This window comes from Branchiostoma lanceolatum, chromosome 4 (assembly GCF_035083965.1).
Source record: "Branchiostoma lanceolatum isolate klBraLanc5 chromosome 4, klBraLanc5.hap2, whole genome shotgun sequence".
In the NCBI taxonomy this organism is placed as follows: domain Eukaryota; kingdom Metazoa; phylum Chordata; class Leptocardii; order Amphioxiformes; family Branchiostomatidae; genus Branchiostoma; species Branchiostoma lanceolatum.
Genome location: NC_089725.1, coordinates 19,824,551 through 19,841,540, shown reverse-complemented (window position 1 = coordinate 19,841,540; position 16,990 = coordinate 19,824,551). Strand labels below are relative to the sequence as shown.

General features: G+C 43.9%; 2 protein-coding genes across 4 annotated transcripts; one reads left to right on the top strand and one right to left on the bottom strand.

Moving 5' to 3' along the window:
- Positions 1-3,646: 3,646 nt before the first annotated feature.
- Positions 3,647-16,033, top strand: LOC136433189 (kelch-like protein 23). Of its 3 annotated transcripts, none has more exons than XR_010755605.1 (5): positions 3,647-3,766; positions 5,588-5,854; positions 6,292-7,493; positions 7,891-10,501; positions 12,105-16,033. XR_010755605.1 is itself a non-coding variant. In XM_066425113.1 (4 exons), the coding sequence occupies exons 2-4, from the start codon at positions 5,612-5,614 to the stop codon at positions 8,147-8,149; spliced, it is 1,704 nt and encodes a 567-aa protein (XP_066281210.1). In that variant the 5' UTR covers positions 3,647-3,766; positions 5,588-5,611; the 3' UTR covers positions 8,150-11,357. The 3 variants fall into 3 exon arrangements, 1 of the variants encoding a protein (XP_066281210.1); XR_010755606.1 differs by lacking the exon at positions 12,105-16,033 and having other exon boundaries at positions 7,891-8,344; positions 8,730-11,357; XM_066425113.1 differs by lacking the exon at positions 12,105-16,033 and having other exon boundaries at positions 7,891-11,357.
- Positions 11,403-16,882, bottom strand: LOC136433191 (tRNA (guanine(37)-N1)-methyltransferase-like). Its single transcript, XM_066425117.1, has 6 exons — positions 16,700-16,882; positions 13,603-13,791; positions 13,117-13,291; positions 12,146-12,836; positions 11,814-11,902; positions 11,403-11,589 (listed from the first exon to the last, which is right to left on the bottom strand). The coding sequence occupies exons 1-6, from the start codon at positions 16,880-16,882 to the stop codon at positions 11,546-11,548; spliced, it is 1,371 nt and encodes a 456-aa protein (XP_066281214.1). The 3' UTR covers positions 11,403-11,545.
- Positions 16,883-16,990: the final 108 nt, after the last annotated feature.

The following is a 16,990-nucleotide window of genomic DNA, read 5'->3' as shown; positions in this document are numbered from 1 at the left end:
GGAAGCGTTCGGGGGGCAAAAATTTCAACGAAGTCAATGACGTCATAAAGATTAGCTGTGGCATCTTGGGATATACATCCGGGCACTTCAGACATGGCGGACGTCTTTTGATTTGGCCCCTGATGTTGGCGGTGCGAACTGCACTGCCCTTCCTTAATGTTTGTTCGTAGGATTGCAATTGAGCTAAGGTATACAGAAGTGCGTGATCTGCATAATGCAGCAGATACTGGGTATTTCTCGTAGCTAGAGTTACATCTGGAAGTTGAACAGATAAAGTAAAGTTTCTCTGCCAGTTGTGAACTTGTGACCGTCCCCTCCCTCAACTTCTTGAGCAGTGAGTTGACAAGTTGGAGAAGTATTAAACTTAACTTACATTTTTGACCCTGTTCAGATTGGCATTTTCAAATTTGTTTTAGGGCCTAATCGATTAAAACCGGTTAGGTTTTGTAAATCTTAACGGGCCAAAGCTGGTTTGATAGAGTCGTTTATCAGTTCAAACAAGGAGGTTTAGCTCCTTGGTTCAAACCACCTATAAATAAAAGCTAAGGGAGGTGGTTTGAACCAATTCAAATCAGTTTGTACACAGGTCTGAAGGCAAAGTCGACCCTATTCAGATTGGCATTTACAAACTGGTTTTGGGCCTAATCGATTTAAACGGGTTAGGTATATTTGTAACGAGCAAAGTCGTTGTGTCTCGAGCGTTGCTCCATATGCCATGTAACGAGCAAAGTCGTTATATTGAACGGGATAGGCCGTTCGAACATAGAATGGCCGATCCCGTTCTATCATTTGAATAAAACAGTTGTTTGAGAGATTTCATCGATTACGGTTGTGTGCTTGAATTATCCGACTTCTCACATATTGACCCGCCTATATGTAAAATCATGCATTTTGCAAGTTCACCTATTAAACTCAACCCACTATCTCTATTGCTCTTTCTGCTCTGATGGCCAATTGTATATAAAGTATCAAATTACGACAACAACCAGTGGTTGACTGGGGACATGCAAATGTTGATTGTGGTCTTCGGGGAGAGAGAACAAGGAGGTTAAATATACCCTCCTTGGAGAGAAATACAGCAAAAACTGTACAACTTTTGATTAAACTGCAAAAGAAATACAGCGATATCTGAATGGCTTTTGCTTAGACTTACAAAGGATCAAAATTTAACCGGTTTACATTATGGACATGGTTTTGACAAGTGGGATTGTGAAAATCAGGTCTGAAACATATCAGACTTAAACTGGGTTTGAATCAAATAAGAAACTGGGAACAGGCTGTTTGACCATCTATCAAGAATGTTAGCTCTACAAGTCTTGCTTTGCAGAGGCTGGAAACTACAATCAGAGTGCACAAGAAACTGAGTGCAATAGAACTGATATGCCATCAGAAAAAAGCCAGACTTGCAGAGCCTGCTAAGGAGGATGCAAAATTGCCTCAGGTTATGGACTAGCTTGAAACATACCAACATCTACGTACTCTCCAAGCAGAGGTTCGGCTTGTTTTTTACATCTTTTTAGGCGTTTTTGTCAAGGTTGGTGACATAAAGAAAACATAGAAAACAGGACAAAATAGAAATCCCGGCAAAAATGCTTAAAAAAGATGCAAAAAACAATCTGGAGCCGAACCTCTGCTTGGAGAGTAACCAACATCAGCATTATTGATATTTGAATTTCAAAATTTTGGTATTAAATGATAAACTCCAAGAATAGCCCCTTTCATAGTCATTTTGTTTCTTCAATCAATGTCCGTTAATTGTCATTTTTCAACATTAACACAAGCATTCAATACAATCATTGTTAAACTTTGAATAGAGCCACTCCAACAACATGACATTTGTCTGATTTGACCTGTCAGTGTATTTACTCTGTTCTGCTGCAATGAAAGTGGTGACTGCAAAGCATAAAGGTGTCCAAAACTATTTGTATGCCAATGTTATGATTACTGCTGTCATGCCCGTAGCCAGGATTTTGATTGGGGGGGTTCTTTTTAATGTTTGAGGGACCATCGAGCGCGAGCTTCCTAGGGGGGTCGGGGGGTATGCCCCCCCGGAAAATTGTAAAAATTGAACCTTCTGATATGGCATTTCCCATGTTTTTTAGAGGATTTCAAAGAAAAAAATCAGAGACAAAGTTAGCAGTTTTTTCTAGGATTCTAGCCACGCTGGTGATACAAATAAGTCCGCCTTGAAAAAAAAAAAAAAATTGGATCTTAAAAAGTGGTCCCTGGAGCGTTTCAAATTCTAAGAATTGAACCTTCTGAAAGGGCATTTCCTGTGTTTTTGAGAGAATTTGAGAGGAAAAATCAGAGACAAAGTCAAAGTGAGCAGTTTTTGCTAGGATTCTAACCTCTGGCCTTGCTGGTGATGCAAATACAAATAAGTCCGCCTTGAAAAAAAAATCTTGAACATTGAAAAGCGGACCATCAAGCCTGTGAAAGTGGACCTTCAAGCCTGTGTGGGGGGGTGTTCTTCCGGACCCCCCCCCCCCTGGCTACGGGCATGGCTGTCGTAATATATTTCATGTTCAATGATGTATAGAAAATTATAGGGTGATACTATCATCTCTACCTGTTTTGCTTGATGATTTGCATTATATCATCAATACTTTTGTATACAGCTGACAACTAACATTATTATTAACGATTAACAACATAAACTGACTAACAACGATTCCAAACCCTAACAACCCCATATGCCAAATATCTGGAGCTCCTTGATTATGGAAATTATTTGCATGATATATGGCTTAGAATGATCACTTCTACATAACCTGCATATGTCACAAGTATGAGGTCCCCATCAGTTAACATTAATGTAGTATATTCTCATTACTTTTGCATATATGGTTCAAATTAGCATAATTAATATGAATTCATAGGTGCCTCTACCAATAATACATACATTGCAAGCAGTATTGATTCAAAGTTAGGCCATGGTGATTTCATTATATGGATGACATCTGCACGGGCATCATTTTTCGTCCTTTTCCAAAACAAAAAAATACAGTTTTGGACCATACTATAAATCACACAAAGCAGCTGCAAAATGAGCAAATATATATGCTGTAGATTGCAAAAACATATTTTGGAGAATGGATACTAATATCGTTGAATGCCAAGGTCAATTCCAAAGTCAAAGAAGATATGAAAGAACAAAAATTAAGAATCTAATATTTGGTATACCATACTCTGTGTGTTTAGTCATTTGTTCAACCCTCGTTACCTTCCTGACCAGAAAGCTATTCTAACTTTTCCTTATTAATTACACTAGTGATGTCCAAAGTTGCATCATCTATGTCTTAATATGTGTCAACTTTCAAAGTATGACATTTCCCACCAATATACTTAACCAGTTTTCTATTGATTACGCAAATTAGGTCATAATGTGCATACTCAATATCCATTAATGTTCCTTTTGACCCAGATTAAATATCTAATAAGTATGGATTTCCTGTGGCAAGAATGAAATAATACATTTTTTACAATAACTATGCAAATAAGACTTGGATTTGCATTATCTGCATATAATTATGGTTTTATCCAAATCACCCACAGGTCAAAATCATGTTATTTGGATAACTACTATATGTTCGTGTACTTGAACAATGCAACTGTACATCCATGTGTTTCGAATCTACACAATCAAGGACTCCCTGCCCGCTATGGTAAGGTTACTCCCGGGCACGGGGCAGGAATGTCAGTGCGCCACGCGAGCTAGGGTGTCAGACTGTGGGAACAAGTCAGTTTAAAGGACAACACGTCAAACGTAAGTCTTGTCATATAGATATACGAATGTCATGATTCTGTCTCAATAACACAAGGATCATGACTTGACACCGTGCATGCGGGACAGCGCACTCACTGACCCCGGCATATGGGAGCTGGGGGAGGGAGGGGCGACAGGCTGTGATGCTGTCTTAATCATGACGAAACATGTAACTGGGGCATCTGCGTCATGGTAGGGCTTTTTCAGCTGACCTCTTTCTCAGTTACTCAGAGTCTGTTCATTAGGAGACGAGGTTGCGACCAGGTCAACTATCCCTGACGTTGATTCTATGTTTAACTCTCCTCACGGCAAAGTCACCCTCAATATTTGTTGACCAGTTTCAGTTTGGCTTGATACGATGGCACAACACTCATTGCTGTGCATTAGTCATATGATTTTAAGGGGACACACCCCAGTTTATTTGGGGTCTCAATTCGAGGTTTTCCAGGAAATTCTTCTGAGCCAAACAAACTGCATACGGGAATGAAGGGTATCCCTCTACCTATGATAACAACCAAGTTTCAGTTTCTTCACTCTCTAAGTTTAGTGAATTTTACTTTTAGGGAGAAAAAGTATGATCCGCAAAATTGGGCATTTTCACGTTCACGTGGAATTAATCCAATATTTTTGACACAAAATGACTGGTACTAGTTGTGGGAATGAGAAAGGTATAATCAAGTCAATTGTAAACAAAATTCTAACACTGATATTTTTGCAAAACCCGACGCCCGAGGTTTGGCAACACGGCCAACAGAACGCAACAAAAGTCAATCTGGGGCAAAAGGGCGGATTAGTTTCAACGCGGAAGATTACCCAGAAGTCAAGCCCATGCCCTTAATCAATGTTCACCCAAAACACGTCAATTCTTACGCTTTTCAGCCATGTTGATATCTAATGTCATTTCACTGCAGATAATTATTGGAAACGTGAACTCGAAATCCTTTCGCTTTTCCCACCGGCACTACCATCATGGACTAGCTGAGAATTGGTGTGTGTGTGATGGATAGCTTTTTAAACGAGTGACGACGCGTGTATATGCGATAAAACTGCGCCATAGAGCTTGTAAGTAAAGGAACAAAATGTTATCGTGACGAATAACGGAAATGCATGTTGATTCATCTTTCTCTTCGTCTTTGACTAGCCTCCACTGGGCCTACGGAGGTATCATCATCTGTCGGCCTTTAACAGCCGGGACCAAACAAGAAGTACATCTTTCACTCCACATTGCCCTATCAAGCATCATTTTTTCTTAATGTTCAGATATTCAATTCCAGTGTCTCTAACTAAATTGTCAGTAAAAGTCAAACTTCTGCAATGCACCCGGCCTCTTGGTTTCCATAGGAGGACGTCTGAAACTATTTACTGCTTGGCTCGACAGTAGAGTTCGGCAAAATTAGGGCTAAACGCTACTGAAAACATTAGTCTTGGAATGATTGACCAAGAGAGTCAGTTCACGGGTAGGGTCACATCCCATATAGTCTATGGCCGGCTAACTCCATCTATTTGCCTACATGTATTTCCAGCAACCTGAATCCAACCTATGGAGTCCATATCTAGTAGAGACTAGTCTCTGACCATTGTTGCTTTATTTGAAGTTATTGCAGCGAGTCGAATGAGAATACATACTGCTAGATCAGATGCTGAGAGTGACGTTGCAATATCTTCAGTGTGGTAGCATGTGACTTCCGTTATAATCCAAGGACACTTTTGGACTGTGTCTATGTTGACTTTAGTTTTCACAGCTATGTGATAGTGCGGTAAGGATACCCCTCAGCAGCGCCGTAACATCCTTGTGAAATGTCTTCTTAATTGGACCCTTAGCGGATTCCGACAGACTTGGTCGAGATGTCCGCTGCAGAGGAGAATACCGGGACTCTCCGCTCACAGGAGTTCTACGAGCCGTTCCACGCCGAGAAGATCCTGTCGGGCTTGAATGAGCTGCGGACTGACGGGAACTTCATCGACGTGCTGCTGCTGGTGAGCGGACAGACCCTGCCCTGCCACCGCGCTGTGGTCGCCTCGTGCTCCGCCTACTTCCGCGCCATGTTCTACACCGGCATGAAGGAGAGCCGACAGGAGGTCATACAGGTGCCTCAATTTCACATTCATCGTGGCGACTTAGAACCTTCGGGTATGACAGCCTGAGTAACCGCTGGCTCAATGAGCCACCACTTACCCAGGCTAGGTGTATAAACAGCATTGTCTTTCACCTGGTTTTCGATTACACGCAGCTATATAACTCTATTAGGTGTTAATCGCCATTTGCCGTCTATATCATTCATTATCATCATTAACTATGCAGATACTCAGAGCTGGACATTGAAGGTTCTTCTTGTTGTATGTGAAAAGTCTTCCTGTTTTCAAATAAAGGCGTCGTCGATATAAGCTCGTATAGCTGAGGACGTCACCACTGTGTCGTGTAATATGAATGGAGATAAAGATGAGCGAAATATGTAACGTTAGAGACATTCATGATCAAGTTCGGCCAAAAATGTAGGCACTCAATATCCTTTCACAATGTCCAGGTAGACGGGATCTCGGCCGATGCTTTGGCCCTGCTGCTGGACTACGCCTACACAGCAAGACTCGTCATCACTCAGGAGAACGTCCAGCCGCTCCTGGAGGCCGCCAATTTCCTCCTGTTTCACGAGGTGAAGGAGGCCTGTGTGTCGTTCCTGGCGAAGGAGCTGGATCCGTGCAACTGCCTGGGGATCCACCGCCTGGCCAGAATCCAGGACCTGGATCGCCTTGCGGACGGCGCCCAGACCTTCGCGCTGAAACATTTCACAGAAGTTTCCGCGCAAGAGGAATTCTTTGAGCTCTGTAAAGACGACCTGATTCAGTTGATTTCTAACGACGACTTGCAGGTCGAAGAGGAGACGACGGTGCTGATGGCTGTGCTACGATGGGTGCAGCATGACTCGGTTAGCAGGGAGGAAGAGATGGGGGATGTTTTAAGACACGTCCGACTGGAGATAATTCCTCCCAATGAACTGAAAGGCATTGTTGAGATGGAACCTTCGCTGGACACAGAACATGTTCGGGACGTGCTCAGTGCTGTAGTCGCAAAGTATTCTGATACGGACGGAACAAAAGTGCGTTCACGAAAAACTGAGATGATGTTAGTAATCGGGGGGAATACAGGTGAGCCACACCCTGACGTTTACCTCTACGACCCCTGCGGAAACACCTGGACGGCATGCGCTCGGTGGCCCGGGTACGAACGTCATAGCTACGTCACGACGCCTGTCGGGAGGGACGTTTACGTCACAGGAGGGTCGAATCGAGCCCGGACAGAAGAACTGACAACCGTGTGGGTGTACTCCGTAGAGAAGGACGCGTGGCGGGAGGCCCCGGCCATGCCCACGGCACGCTGCGCGCACGGCGCCGCCGAGCTGGGCGGCTATCTGTACGCGGTTGGCGGCTGGCAGGGCGGTCTCACTCTCAACGACGTGGAGCGGTACGATCCTAAAACCGAGAAGTGGGAGGTTCTGACACCCATGGTTCAGTCTGTGCGCAGGTGTGGCGTGGCGGCCTTCAGGTACAAACTGTACGTCATCTGTGGATATGACGGCAACATTGTGTATGCTAATGTCCAGTGTTTCGACCCCGTTACGGAGAGCTGGAGCACCGTGTCCATCTGTCCCCGGCCCCGCTTCAGGATCGCCACGGCCGTCATGGCAGACTCCATCTATGTGGTGGGCGGAGCGACTACCATATGCGACAGGTGTGTTTTTTCCCAATATATTTTACATATGATGTGCATAGACGTTTCCCAATCAATCCATGTTAGCTTTGACGCTTTGAGTTGGTATCAGTATCTTTGGGTCCGCATGATATTTTGTACTTAACCTGTAACGGGCTAGGAGTCATATTTTGATATCATTTGCGCACACCCTACGAAACGACCTACCTACCTATTAGCTGAATGTTATGTTATGCGAGCCTATGATTGCAATAGATAACGTGTTGGGTTCGTTCTACGGTTACATATGCCACTTTCCATCAGTATTGTCCCTGAGATGCGCCCGAGATATGGCACGGTCAGATCAGCTGTTGATTAGCATGTCGGTATGACAAACCAATGAATTAATCATAAGATTTGACATTTTCTCTCTCCAAAGGTATGATCCAGACACAAACGAGTGGACCCCTGCCGCCCGGATGACGCACGGACGTAAGCACGTCGGCGTCACCGTCGTCATGGACAAGCTGTACGTGACGGGAGGAGCGTACGCCGGGAGTGCCTACGCCTCGGTGGACCGCTACGACCCGGCCACGAACAGCTGGGAGGTCGCCGCCATGTTACCTCGAGCCATGTATAGTCACGGCTGTGTCAAGGTGAAAGTCAAGAAGAAAGTCAAACGGGCAAAGACTGACTAGAAAGATCAGCCGTTAGTGTAAGAGTTCGTCCACAAACATACTTGTCCTTAATGCTGAACATTATCCACACACATATAAACGGACCTACCCCTGGTGCTGAACAACCATCCACACTCAAGCAAGCGCACCTATCCTTAGAGGAGACGTCAAGACCACCGCAAATGCAAGAGAATAAGACACGTCTGCCGTGACAATGTTGGTATTTTGTATACGATATCCTTTGTCACCAGATTGATGTTTGTACAAATTACTGTGCATGTCACTTGTGCATTCTATTGTAAACATCAACCCAGTAGGCCATAGGTTGACCGTTCATACGTTGACCGTTTCTCGTTCGGAAAAAGAAGCGTACTTACAGCCTCTTGACAAAAACGATAACAGTGTGTATATATTTTAGTAAGTGTCGCATACTTCCAACATGAATCCATTCTATGGATAACTGCATAATTAAGTTTTAACATATGTGTTCTTGTTAACGGAATGAACTTTCAACACGACACGTTGACTAAAAGAAATTTTGACTCTCGCGGCTTGTTTATTGAGCAGAACATTAATTTCCTGAATTTTCTCCCATATTCAGACTTAAATGTCCACATCAAATGTTTCCCGGCAATCTCGACAAGGCTACCATTGCTGCAAAGGAGGTGAAATATTTCTCCACAACGTCCTGTCGTCGGTGGCCACGTGATGGTTTCCACGCTACAGGTTCACGCCAAACGAGATCGACGTGCAGGACATCATCCACTTGAGCGTAAGGTCCTCCGCCCGGGAGTCCAGACACACCTCCCGCTTCAGGGCCATGGGGAGAGGCAGAGTCGCCACGGTGTTCACCATAAAGGGTGAGCACGGGGCTGCGCATCTCCGGACCTGCCCCCGCACGGCGTACACGCACAGTTTCTGCAGGGTCGGCGGCTCGTGGGTCTCCTTGATCAACTCTTGCTTAAGTGAGGTGAAGAGGCGATGGTACATGTACATATTTGGGTCGTCAATCTGCAGCATGCTCGGTAAGGTGCCCTGTTTGGAGTACAGTCCTCGCCAGTACGCAGTGCTCTCCAGTAGGCGTAAGAGGCACATACAACTAAACATGTTCTCTCTGTTGTCTAGGAAAACGTACAAAGGTGTCGCCCCAGCGGTGTCACGGGTCCGCATGTCGGGGTCGGCACCGTACGACAGGAGGGCGCTGACTAGGTAGTACTCCCCCTCATGGGCGGCGTAATGCAGGGCCGTTCTGCCACGCCGGTCAGCATGGTTGATGTCCACTCCAGAGTCGGCCAGAAACCCCACCTCCACCCTGACGGATCTCTCGGAGCTGTTCTTCCGGTGGGCGCACGGGTCGAGCTCGCGGTCGTCAATGTAGAACTTGGTCTTCGTTGCTAAATGGATGGGAGTCTCTCCCTTGTGCGTGACGGCGTTTATGTCTGCACCGTTAGTCAGCAGAAACTCTATGAAGACGATGTGGCGGGCCGCGGCAGCTGTGAGCAGCGGAGTCCATCCCTGGGCGTCCCGGGCGTCCACGGGCACACCGGCCTCCACAAGAGAGTCCACCAGCTCCGTCAGGTCACACAGCGCCGCTATGTGCAGGGCTGTCTGTCCGTTTCTCGTTCTCGCGGATACACCGACGCCATCTTCAATCAGCAGCATCAGAGAACAAACCATGCTCTGTCTGCTCTTGCCGCTGTAAGAACACATCCGTATGGCCGGGAACAGAGGATCTGTCTTCGTTTGTAGCGCCATCAGTGACTCCGGTGTAAAGAAAATCCTCAGGTACTTCAGTAGCATCGCAGAGTTCTCAGGAGTCTGGAAAATGATGAAAGAGAGTAGGAGGTGACGGAAATCTTTGGCGTGCTTTCTAAACAGATCTCCGTACGTCTCCTGCAAGAGCTCTGCCAGCAGGAGCGTAGAGTTGGGAGTTGTGAAGTCCGTACTCTCGAGCAAGAGAAAGAAGTCGTTATCATTGCCGCCACGGGCTGCTTTTACAAGCCGTTGAAGGCGCTCCCTTGTTGATAATGGGTGTCCCATCTTCAAGAGATTTTCACAGCGGTTAGAACCGTGAGAAATCCGTGTTTTGTCGAAGGCTGCTACAGGCGATTCCATGCAGACATTCCAGAACGCAATGGTCGAGTGCAATGGTTCATGGGTATTTTTCGATTAGTCATAATGAGGTGGTTTATGGGTATTTTCCCTACGTCATAATGCAACAGTTGTTGGTACTTTTTAATTTCGTTGTAATGTCATTTATAACCACTGTTTTATCTCTGCTACTTTTGTTGTCTCCATTACCAAAGTACCAGTTCAGGTTTATCAACAATCGGGCAAACAACAGCTCTTTTCCGTTTTGATGAAGGGAAATAGGTATGTTTCTTGATGTAAAATGCTAGTAGTTTGTTTGGATGCACATCTTCAGCGAGTAAGGTGTGTTTGCCTGAGTGTGGATGGTTGTTCAGCACCAGGGGCAGGTTTGTTAGCATGTGTGTGGAAAGTGTTCAGCATCAAGGACAAATGTCTTTTTGTTTAACTGTTTGTGTGTGAAAGTGCGTGATTGTGGACAGTGTTCAGCACTAAGGATAGGAACAGTCATATCTGTCTAAGTGACCACCTCTACACAAGGGCCAATGTGACAACTTTTTGGTAGTCCCATCCATAATTTTTCCATTGATGTGTTAAGAATCCTGTCTATACATAGAACATATTTTATTGTTCAAGAAGGAAGGAAAATATATTTTCGGTTTTGATGATGTGAATAGGTGCAAGTATGTTTTTAAATGTAAAATGTTGCTAATGGTGATCGGATTAACATCTCCTCTAAGGATACTCATAGGTGTATTTGCCTGAGTGTGGATGGTTGTTCAGCACCAGGGGCAGGTCTGTTTACATGTGTGTGGATAGTGTTCAGCATGAAGGACAACACTCTCTGCTTCCAATTACATGCCTGTTGTACCACTTACACTTCAACATACATGCAAGTGACAGCATCTTGGCTTACGAAGACTTATTGTCTGACATATTTCCTGAACATCAACACATACATCTTGCACCATTTTTTTCAGTGTAAAATATGGTCTGTGCCTGATGGAATGTTAAGTTGATATGGCTGAACATGAAGCAGATTTCTATTTTCTAGCCATAAAGATCGTCTGTGATGAAAAGACTTGAGAAAGACAAGTGTACTGGTATTTCTCTTTCACATGAATAAATGTAGTTCAAATGACTTTGCCTTATTAATTACAAATCATCACAAAGCTACAGTCATTGGTAAGATACCACAAAGTTTATTCATGGCCATGATAGATCTTAAAATTTGAAGCTGATGATGAGTTACAAGTAAGCATGAGTTTGCAATAGAATCAATTCAATATTGCACATCCTCAGCACTGAAGGTACAGCTGTCCTTGTGCTTCATGTCTCTGTCTTCAGCTTCTTTCTGTCTGGTTCAGAGGGATCTGTGCACATGTGAACAGATAAAACTGATTATGTCACAATTTCACCATAACAAACACCAGCAGAATATAGACATAAACCATACTTTCCTTCACAGTATTCACAAGTACACAACACAGGTACTGAGAAAGAATTCCAAAAACAAAGTTGATCTGCCCAATTTCTTACATCATGGATATTCAGTGAAAAAGCAAGTGCGCATGAGAATTGTGGAGAGTATTTTTACCTGTCTCACCCTGGTGAGTGCGTAGCACCTCCAGGGGCATCTGGAAGGACACACACATCATCTCCTTATTTGGGGCCACATCTCTTACTCTGTGGGAGAAGAACAAGTTTATTCAATCAACAATTCAAGTGTAGGTCCAGTGGATCTTTAGCATTAACCTACCCCAATACATTGATTCCAACTTGCACATTTATCTTTACATTTACATATGTATGTAGATTTAAATTCCGGATGAGTAAGGTCCATTCAACAGTGAACACTTGTATGAAATCAACATTTGTATTTCAACAGTTATTGGCAGCACAGTAAAGTTTGAATGGCAGCTGAACCACCTGTGTATGTAGTGGTCCTTTGGCAGGGCAGCTCCCAACACCTCCTCCACCCTGCGCCTGGCATCTGCTGCCGGGTCGTCAGCCTTGGAGAAGGTGTGGCAGTGGATCATGGGAGGTTGGTACTCCGGTAACATCTCCCCCGCCAGCAGTCCTCGGAACACGTCCAGGAACTCCACCGCCATGGCTGGCAGGTTCATGATCACGTGACTTGTGTGATCCTGAAGATCCGCGTCCTCTCCTTGACACCTGTCAATCATGTCTTTCTTCACGACCTCCTTAATAAACTGTCTCCCGTCCATGTTGAATGTTCTGACCCTGTCCTGCACCTTGTTCAGTTTCGTGTTGTGCACGAGCCATTTGTAGGACTCAGGGTTCAAGTCATTTGCCAGGACTTCACATCTCTTCCTAGCAGCAGGGATGGAGAATGGACCCACCCCTGCAAACACGTCATACACGACATCCCGCGCACTGAGCTTGTTGGTGATTCTCTCGTGTTCAGTTCCCAGCCGAGGGTTCCAGTACACTTGGGCAAAGTCAAACTCAAAGGAGCAGTGGTTCTCCTTGACAGTCACGGTAGTTTTGTCTTCTCCAGCAATCAGCTCCATGGAGAAGAACCTGAAGGTGTTGTTGATGATGTTGGTCTTGTTCACCACAGATGTGATGCCCTGGTTCTTATCCATGATCACCTGACCTGGGTGCATAAGTCTTAAGTTAACAAGATAATCACAAACAGAAGATTGTTATAGGTGTGGGTTATAAGGAAAAGAAGAAAGATGACAAAATGCAAATCTTGTAGCTGACCATCTCTCTTCCCCCTTCACAAGTTATCAGTTACAAAAGGAGGGGAACATTCTGACTCCTTCCATTCATAAGTCTTAAAGGTTAAAAAATATGGACCCTAATCGCATCATCTAACATGTCCAAATATGAAGTATGCAATTTTTGCCCATGTTGACATCAGTGTTAATCACCTATGAGGGTCTTGTAAGGCAGCTGGTGATCCCGGAGGTTGAGGTGGGCGATATGTCCCACCCTGCTGAAGGCTGTAGTCACCTCTCCCTCGGGCAGGATAGCAGTTAGCACCTCTTGTGCTGTCCAGCTGTCATAACCCAGCTGTAGGTCATACAGCTGTGGAACAGCTGTTACCTTCAGGGAACAACATTTAATGAATGTCAGCATAGTACAGCAGATAACATGGGTATGCACAGTACAAAACATGGACAGCGTAAAGCAAGTGTACTGTGCTATCCAACTCAAAATCCAGCTATAAGGGACATAACTGCTTCATACAGCTGTGGAACAGCTCTCACCTGGAAGGAACAATGTTAACATTGTCTGATTCCTGAAGTCAACAAAATTCAGACTAGTCCTCAGTCCTACCCAAAAGTATCCTATCTTAACAATTATGATCTGCTTGATTAAAAGAAATAATCATTTCAGAAAAAATAAATATTCACCCCATTTTCCTGTAGCAGTTTGCCATGCTCTCCTGTCAAGTGTTCCTCAGGTACAACCTTGTCAGGGTCAAACAGCAGGACCTTGTGCAGCTGGTCATCAGGAATGTCCACTAGTTTCTTTGTGTTTGGCCTCTTCAACAGAATACTCCTCAGGGGCTTCAACAGTCCACCAATGGCTTTCGTTGGTATCTGGAAACAAACATCATGGAAACAACTTTAGTTTGCCTTATTGTTCCACATTGTTTCTTTGTATTTCCAGTATTGTGCTACTTTGACCTTTCTTTGAGAAATTAGAATTAAAAAAAAAAATCATATTAAATCTGGAACAAACATCCCCATCAGGGGAAAAATCACTTTGATGTTTTACAATTCATGCACTGTTAGTAGATATGTGTACCTGATCAGAAATAAACAAACCTCTCGGGATCATCCTGTCAACAGTGGAAAAATTTGCACTGTTGACAGGATCATCCTGTCATTATGTTTAGCCATAAGTATGGCTAAACATATTGTTTTCTCTCATGTTTCTTCTTCTTCTCCTGTCAAATCTTCAAATCGATTCATCTGTCATTTTTTGACCAAATGACCTGAAATTTGGTACAGAGGTAATGTAGGCAAAAACCAATGTGCGTTCTTTTCCTTTTTTTGATATTGACCTTGAAAGTGATTTTATTGAGGTTTTTAGGCTATTTTTAGCATATCTTGGCCTCCTGCGCCCTGGTATTTCAACCGAATGACCTGAAATTTGCTGTATATGTGGCTTGAACAAATATTTAAAGGACTACATTCCCATTTTTGGCATACATATATTCAAAACGATTTATTTTGGGCTTTCTTGACAATATTTGCCACTTCTGTCACATTCAATACTACATATGACCTACAGGTCATTGACCCCAACTGCCTTGCACCTGGCCAAGCTGGAAGTTTGCTTACGAGGAGGAAAGACCGGACATAAACATTTAACGTGATTATCGGGAAAACACCATGTTCCGTTAAACTCAGTGGTTAAATTGCAGTTTAGGAAATTTTATAACAGAAAACAAGTTAAATCAATGATTTTGTGAATGTTTATTCTAGCATTAGTTATTCCAGATATTTTCAAACTCCAAATTCTTCAACACAACACGGGAGATCGTTTCTCCTCAGACTGGCGCGACACTCCTGTCAAAATTGATTGATGATCTCTCTCTGCCGCCGACTTCATACATGATCAAAGGCGGGTGGTAGGCGGTGCGCGGGGAAACTTAAACATATAATGTAGCGAAGTGTTGCACAAGGAATTCTCACGCTGAGGGGTACATGAAATAATGCTTACAAAATAGACCTCTATGAATCGGGCTACATTCAGCAATGGTAGACGGATTCGGGGCATGCCGCGCAAAACACATGGTCTCACTAGGGACAGGCGTTTTGGTCCCGCACGTTGTCGCAGCGGTGCGTCGCCGCTACGCGATCGAAAGCACGCCGCTGTCTGTCTCGGACCAACACGCGTCTCCCGTGATGTGTAGCGTCCACCACCAGGCCTTCCTACATGTCCTACGTACGGGCGTATGGATCGTAGAATTCGGCAAAAAAGTAATGATTAGGCCAGTAGAGTCAGTCCCCGGTAAGGTCAATGATTCGCCCCTTTGCGCTAGCTTGTAACGTTAAATGAATGTACCCTCTGGTGGCCAAACTTCACTGACAAACTTTCTCCCTATTATCATCATGAGCTTGCGTTAGTCTGGTACTAGTGACTATTATGTGCCGGGAATGTTTATCTATCGCACGCCTTGGAAGGAAGTTCAACCATGATAAATGGTCGGCCGTTGCGAAAATTTGGAATCCCATGCTGTTGATTTTCGTGATTGAATCTGTAAGAAAACATATTTTCATGTCGTTCATGTTTTTGGGACGGACGCCGGGACGGGGTGAATTTTTTCTATCATTTTCGTCCCGTTAGTAATGCAAATCGAATCGTGTTGCACAAGAGGCAAAACACTAAAACGTGGGTCTTGTGGAGTGTTTTGGAGCGGGAAAATGCCGGATATTAGCGGTGCCGAACAGTGTACATCGTCGCGCGCGGGTGACGCTCCGTCAAAACAAATCCGCTGGTGGTCTAGCGCGGCCACCGAAAATAGGCAGAAACACACAGGAGGACTTAGCACCTTCGTTTATGAGGGCAATTGTGAAAATCTTTTGTTACAAATTGTTCGAACATTGAAACATTTGGATAGATGGTTTGAAACTGTTCTAAATAAAGAGATTTTTGTGTAGTTACGTTCGAAATGTTTCCAACGTATGTGAAATAAGTTCAAACATGTTATAAGTTTCAATTCTAATTGTTTGAACACTTTAGAACTATTGTGACTTAGACATTCTTTTAATCAAAATAGTTCAAACATATTACAAATATTATATTAAAACCCTCTCGGTGACTTTGAATTGACTCAAATATGTTGTTTTTGGTCATTTCCTTCGTCTCCTGTCAAATCTTCATATGTATACTATGGAAAACTTCATTCTTCCCTGGGGTTGATCTTTTTTAATTCAATTTTGAACTGGGTTGATTATGCGCAAGAGTGTAATTTTCAGCGGATATTTTTCGACTGGTTTACATGGAAATGGCACGGAATATCCCATTCTTGCAAGGGGAGGATTCTTTAATTATTTCTTTCAATTTTGAGCTGGAATGATTATGAAAAAGTCAATTTTTTAGCAGAAGTGTATTTGTTAATCAATTAGTGGATATGGTTGTGGACTGGTCCATATTGTGTTGAGGTGCTACTGGAAGACTCAATTTTGGACTGGGGTGATTCATTTTTTTAGTGCAAGTATTTTAGAATGGTCCATTGTTATTTTGGGAGAGTCCATTTTTTGCATGGCGAGGAGTATGGCTAAACATGCTGTATTTGCTCGCAAATGTTGCCTTTCTAGTTAGCCTCAATAGTGCAATTCTTTCTACTGCTAACAGGATCATCCTGTCAACAGTGCACATTTTTCTACCGTTGACAGGATCATCCTTCCACATGAACTAGCTTACCACTGCATATGATAGCAATACTATTGGAAAGTTAGCCAGAAGAACGCTATCTCACAAAGCGACTTGAAGTACCTTGATCGCTGGTACTTGTACAGTCAGGTTGAAAGCCTGTCTGTCCAGAACTTCCATGCCCCTCACACCAGGGGGAGGGGTGAACAGGTTTTCAGACATCACCAACAAAAAACGCGAAACTGTCGTCTGAAGGAATGTTTTGTTTCTGTTAACAATACAGCAAAAACGTCCACAAAGAGTCATCTATTTGTAACCAGCAAGGTGGAATATGTCTATAGAATACTTATGTTAGAAACGAATACATAAAGTTTTCATCGAGAGGCCGGAAAAACACACACGGGCGCAGACATC

What these genes read in the sequence shown, in the direction of transcription:
- LOC136433191 (XM_066425117.1), bottom strand. Translation starts at nt 16,882, where the DNA reads ATGACTCTTTGTGGACGTTTTTGCTGTATTGTTAACAGAAACAAAACA. An exon ending in TACAAGTACCAGCGATCAAG is followed by an intron (nt 13,792 to 16,699) that starts GTACTTCAAGTC and finishes GTTTGTTTCCAG; the next exon opens with ATACCAACGAAAGCCATTGG. An exon ending in GCCTTACAAGACCCTCATAG is followed by an intron (nt 12,837 to 13,116) that starts GTGATTAACACT and finishes TTATGCACCCAG; the next exon opens with GTCAGGTGATCATGGATAAG.
- LOC136433189 (XM_066425113.1), top strand. Translation starts at nt 5,612, where the DNA reads ATGTCCGCTGCAGAGGAGAATACCGGGACTCTCCGCTCACAGGAGTTC. An exon ending in GCCGACAGGAGGTCATACAG is followed by an intron (nt 5,855 to 6,291) that starts GTGCCTCAATTT and finishes CACAATGTCCAG; the next exon opens with GTAGACGGGATCTCGGCCGA. An exon ending in GCGACTACCATATGCGACAG is followed by an intron (nt 7,494 to 7,890) that starts GTGTGTTTTTTC and finishes CTCTCTCCAAAG; the next exon opens with GTATGATCCAGACACAAACG.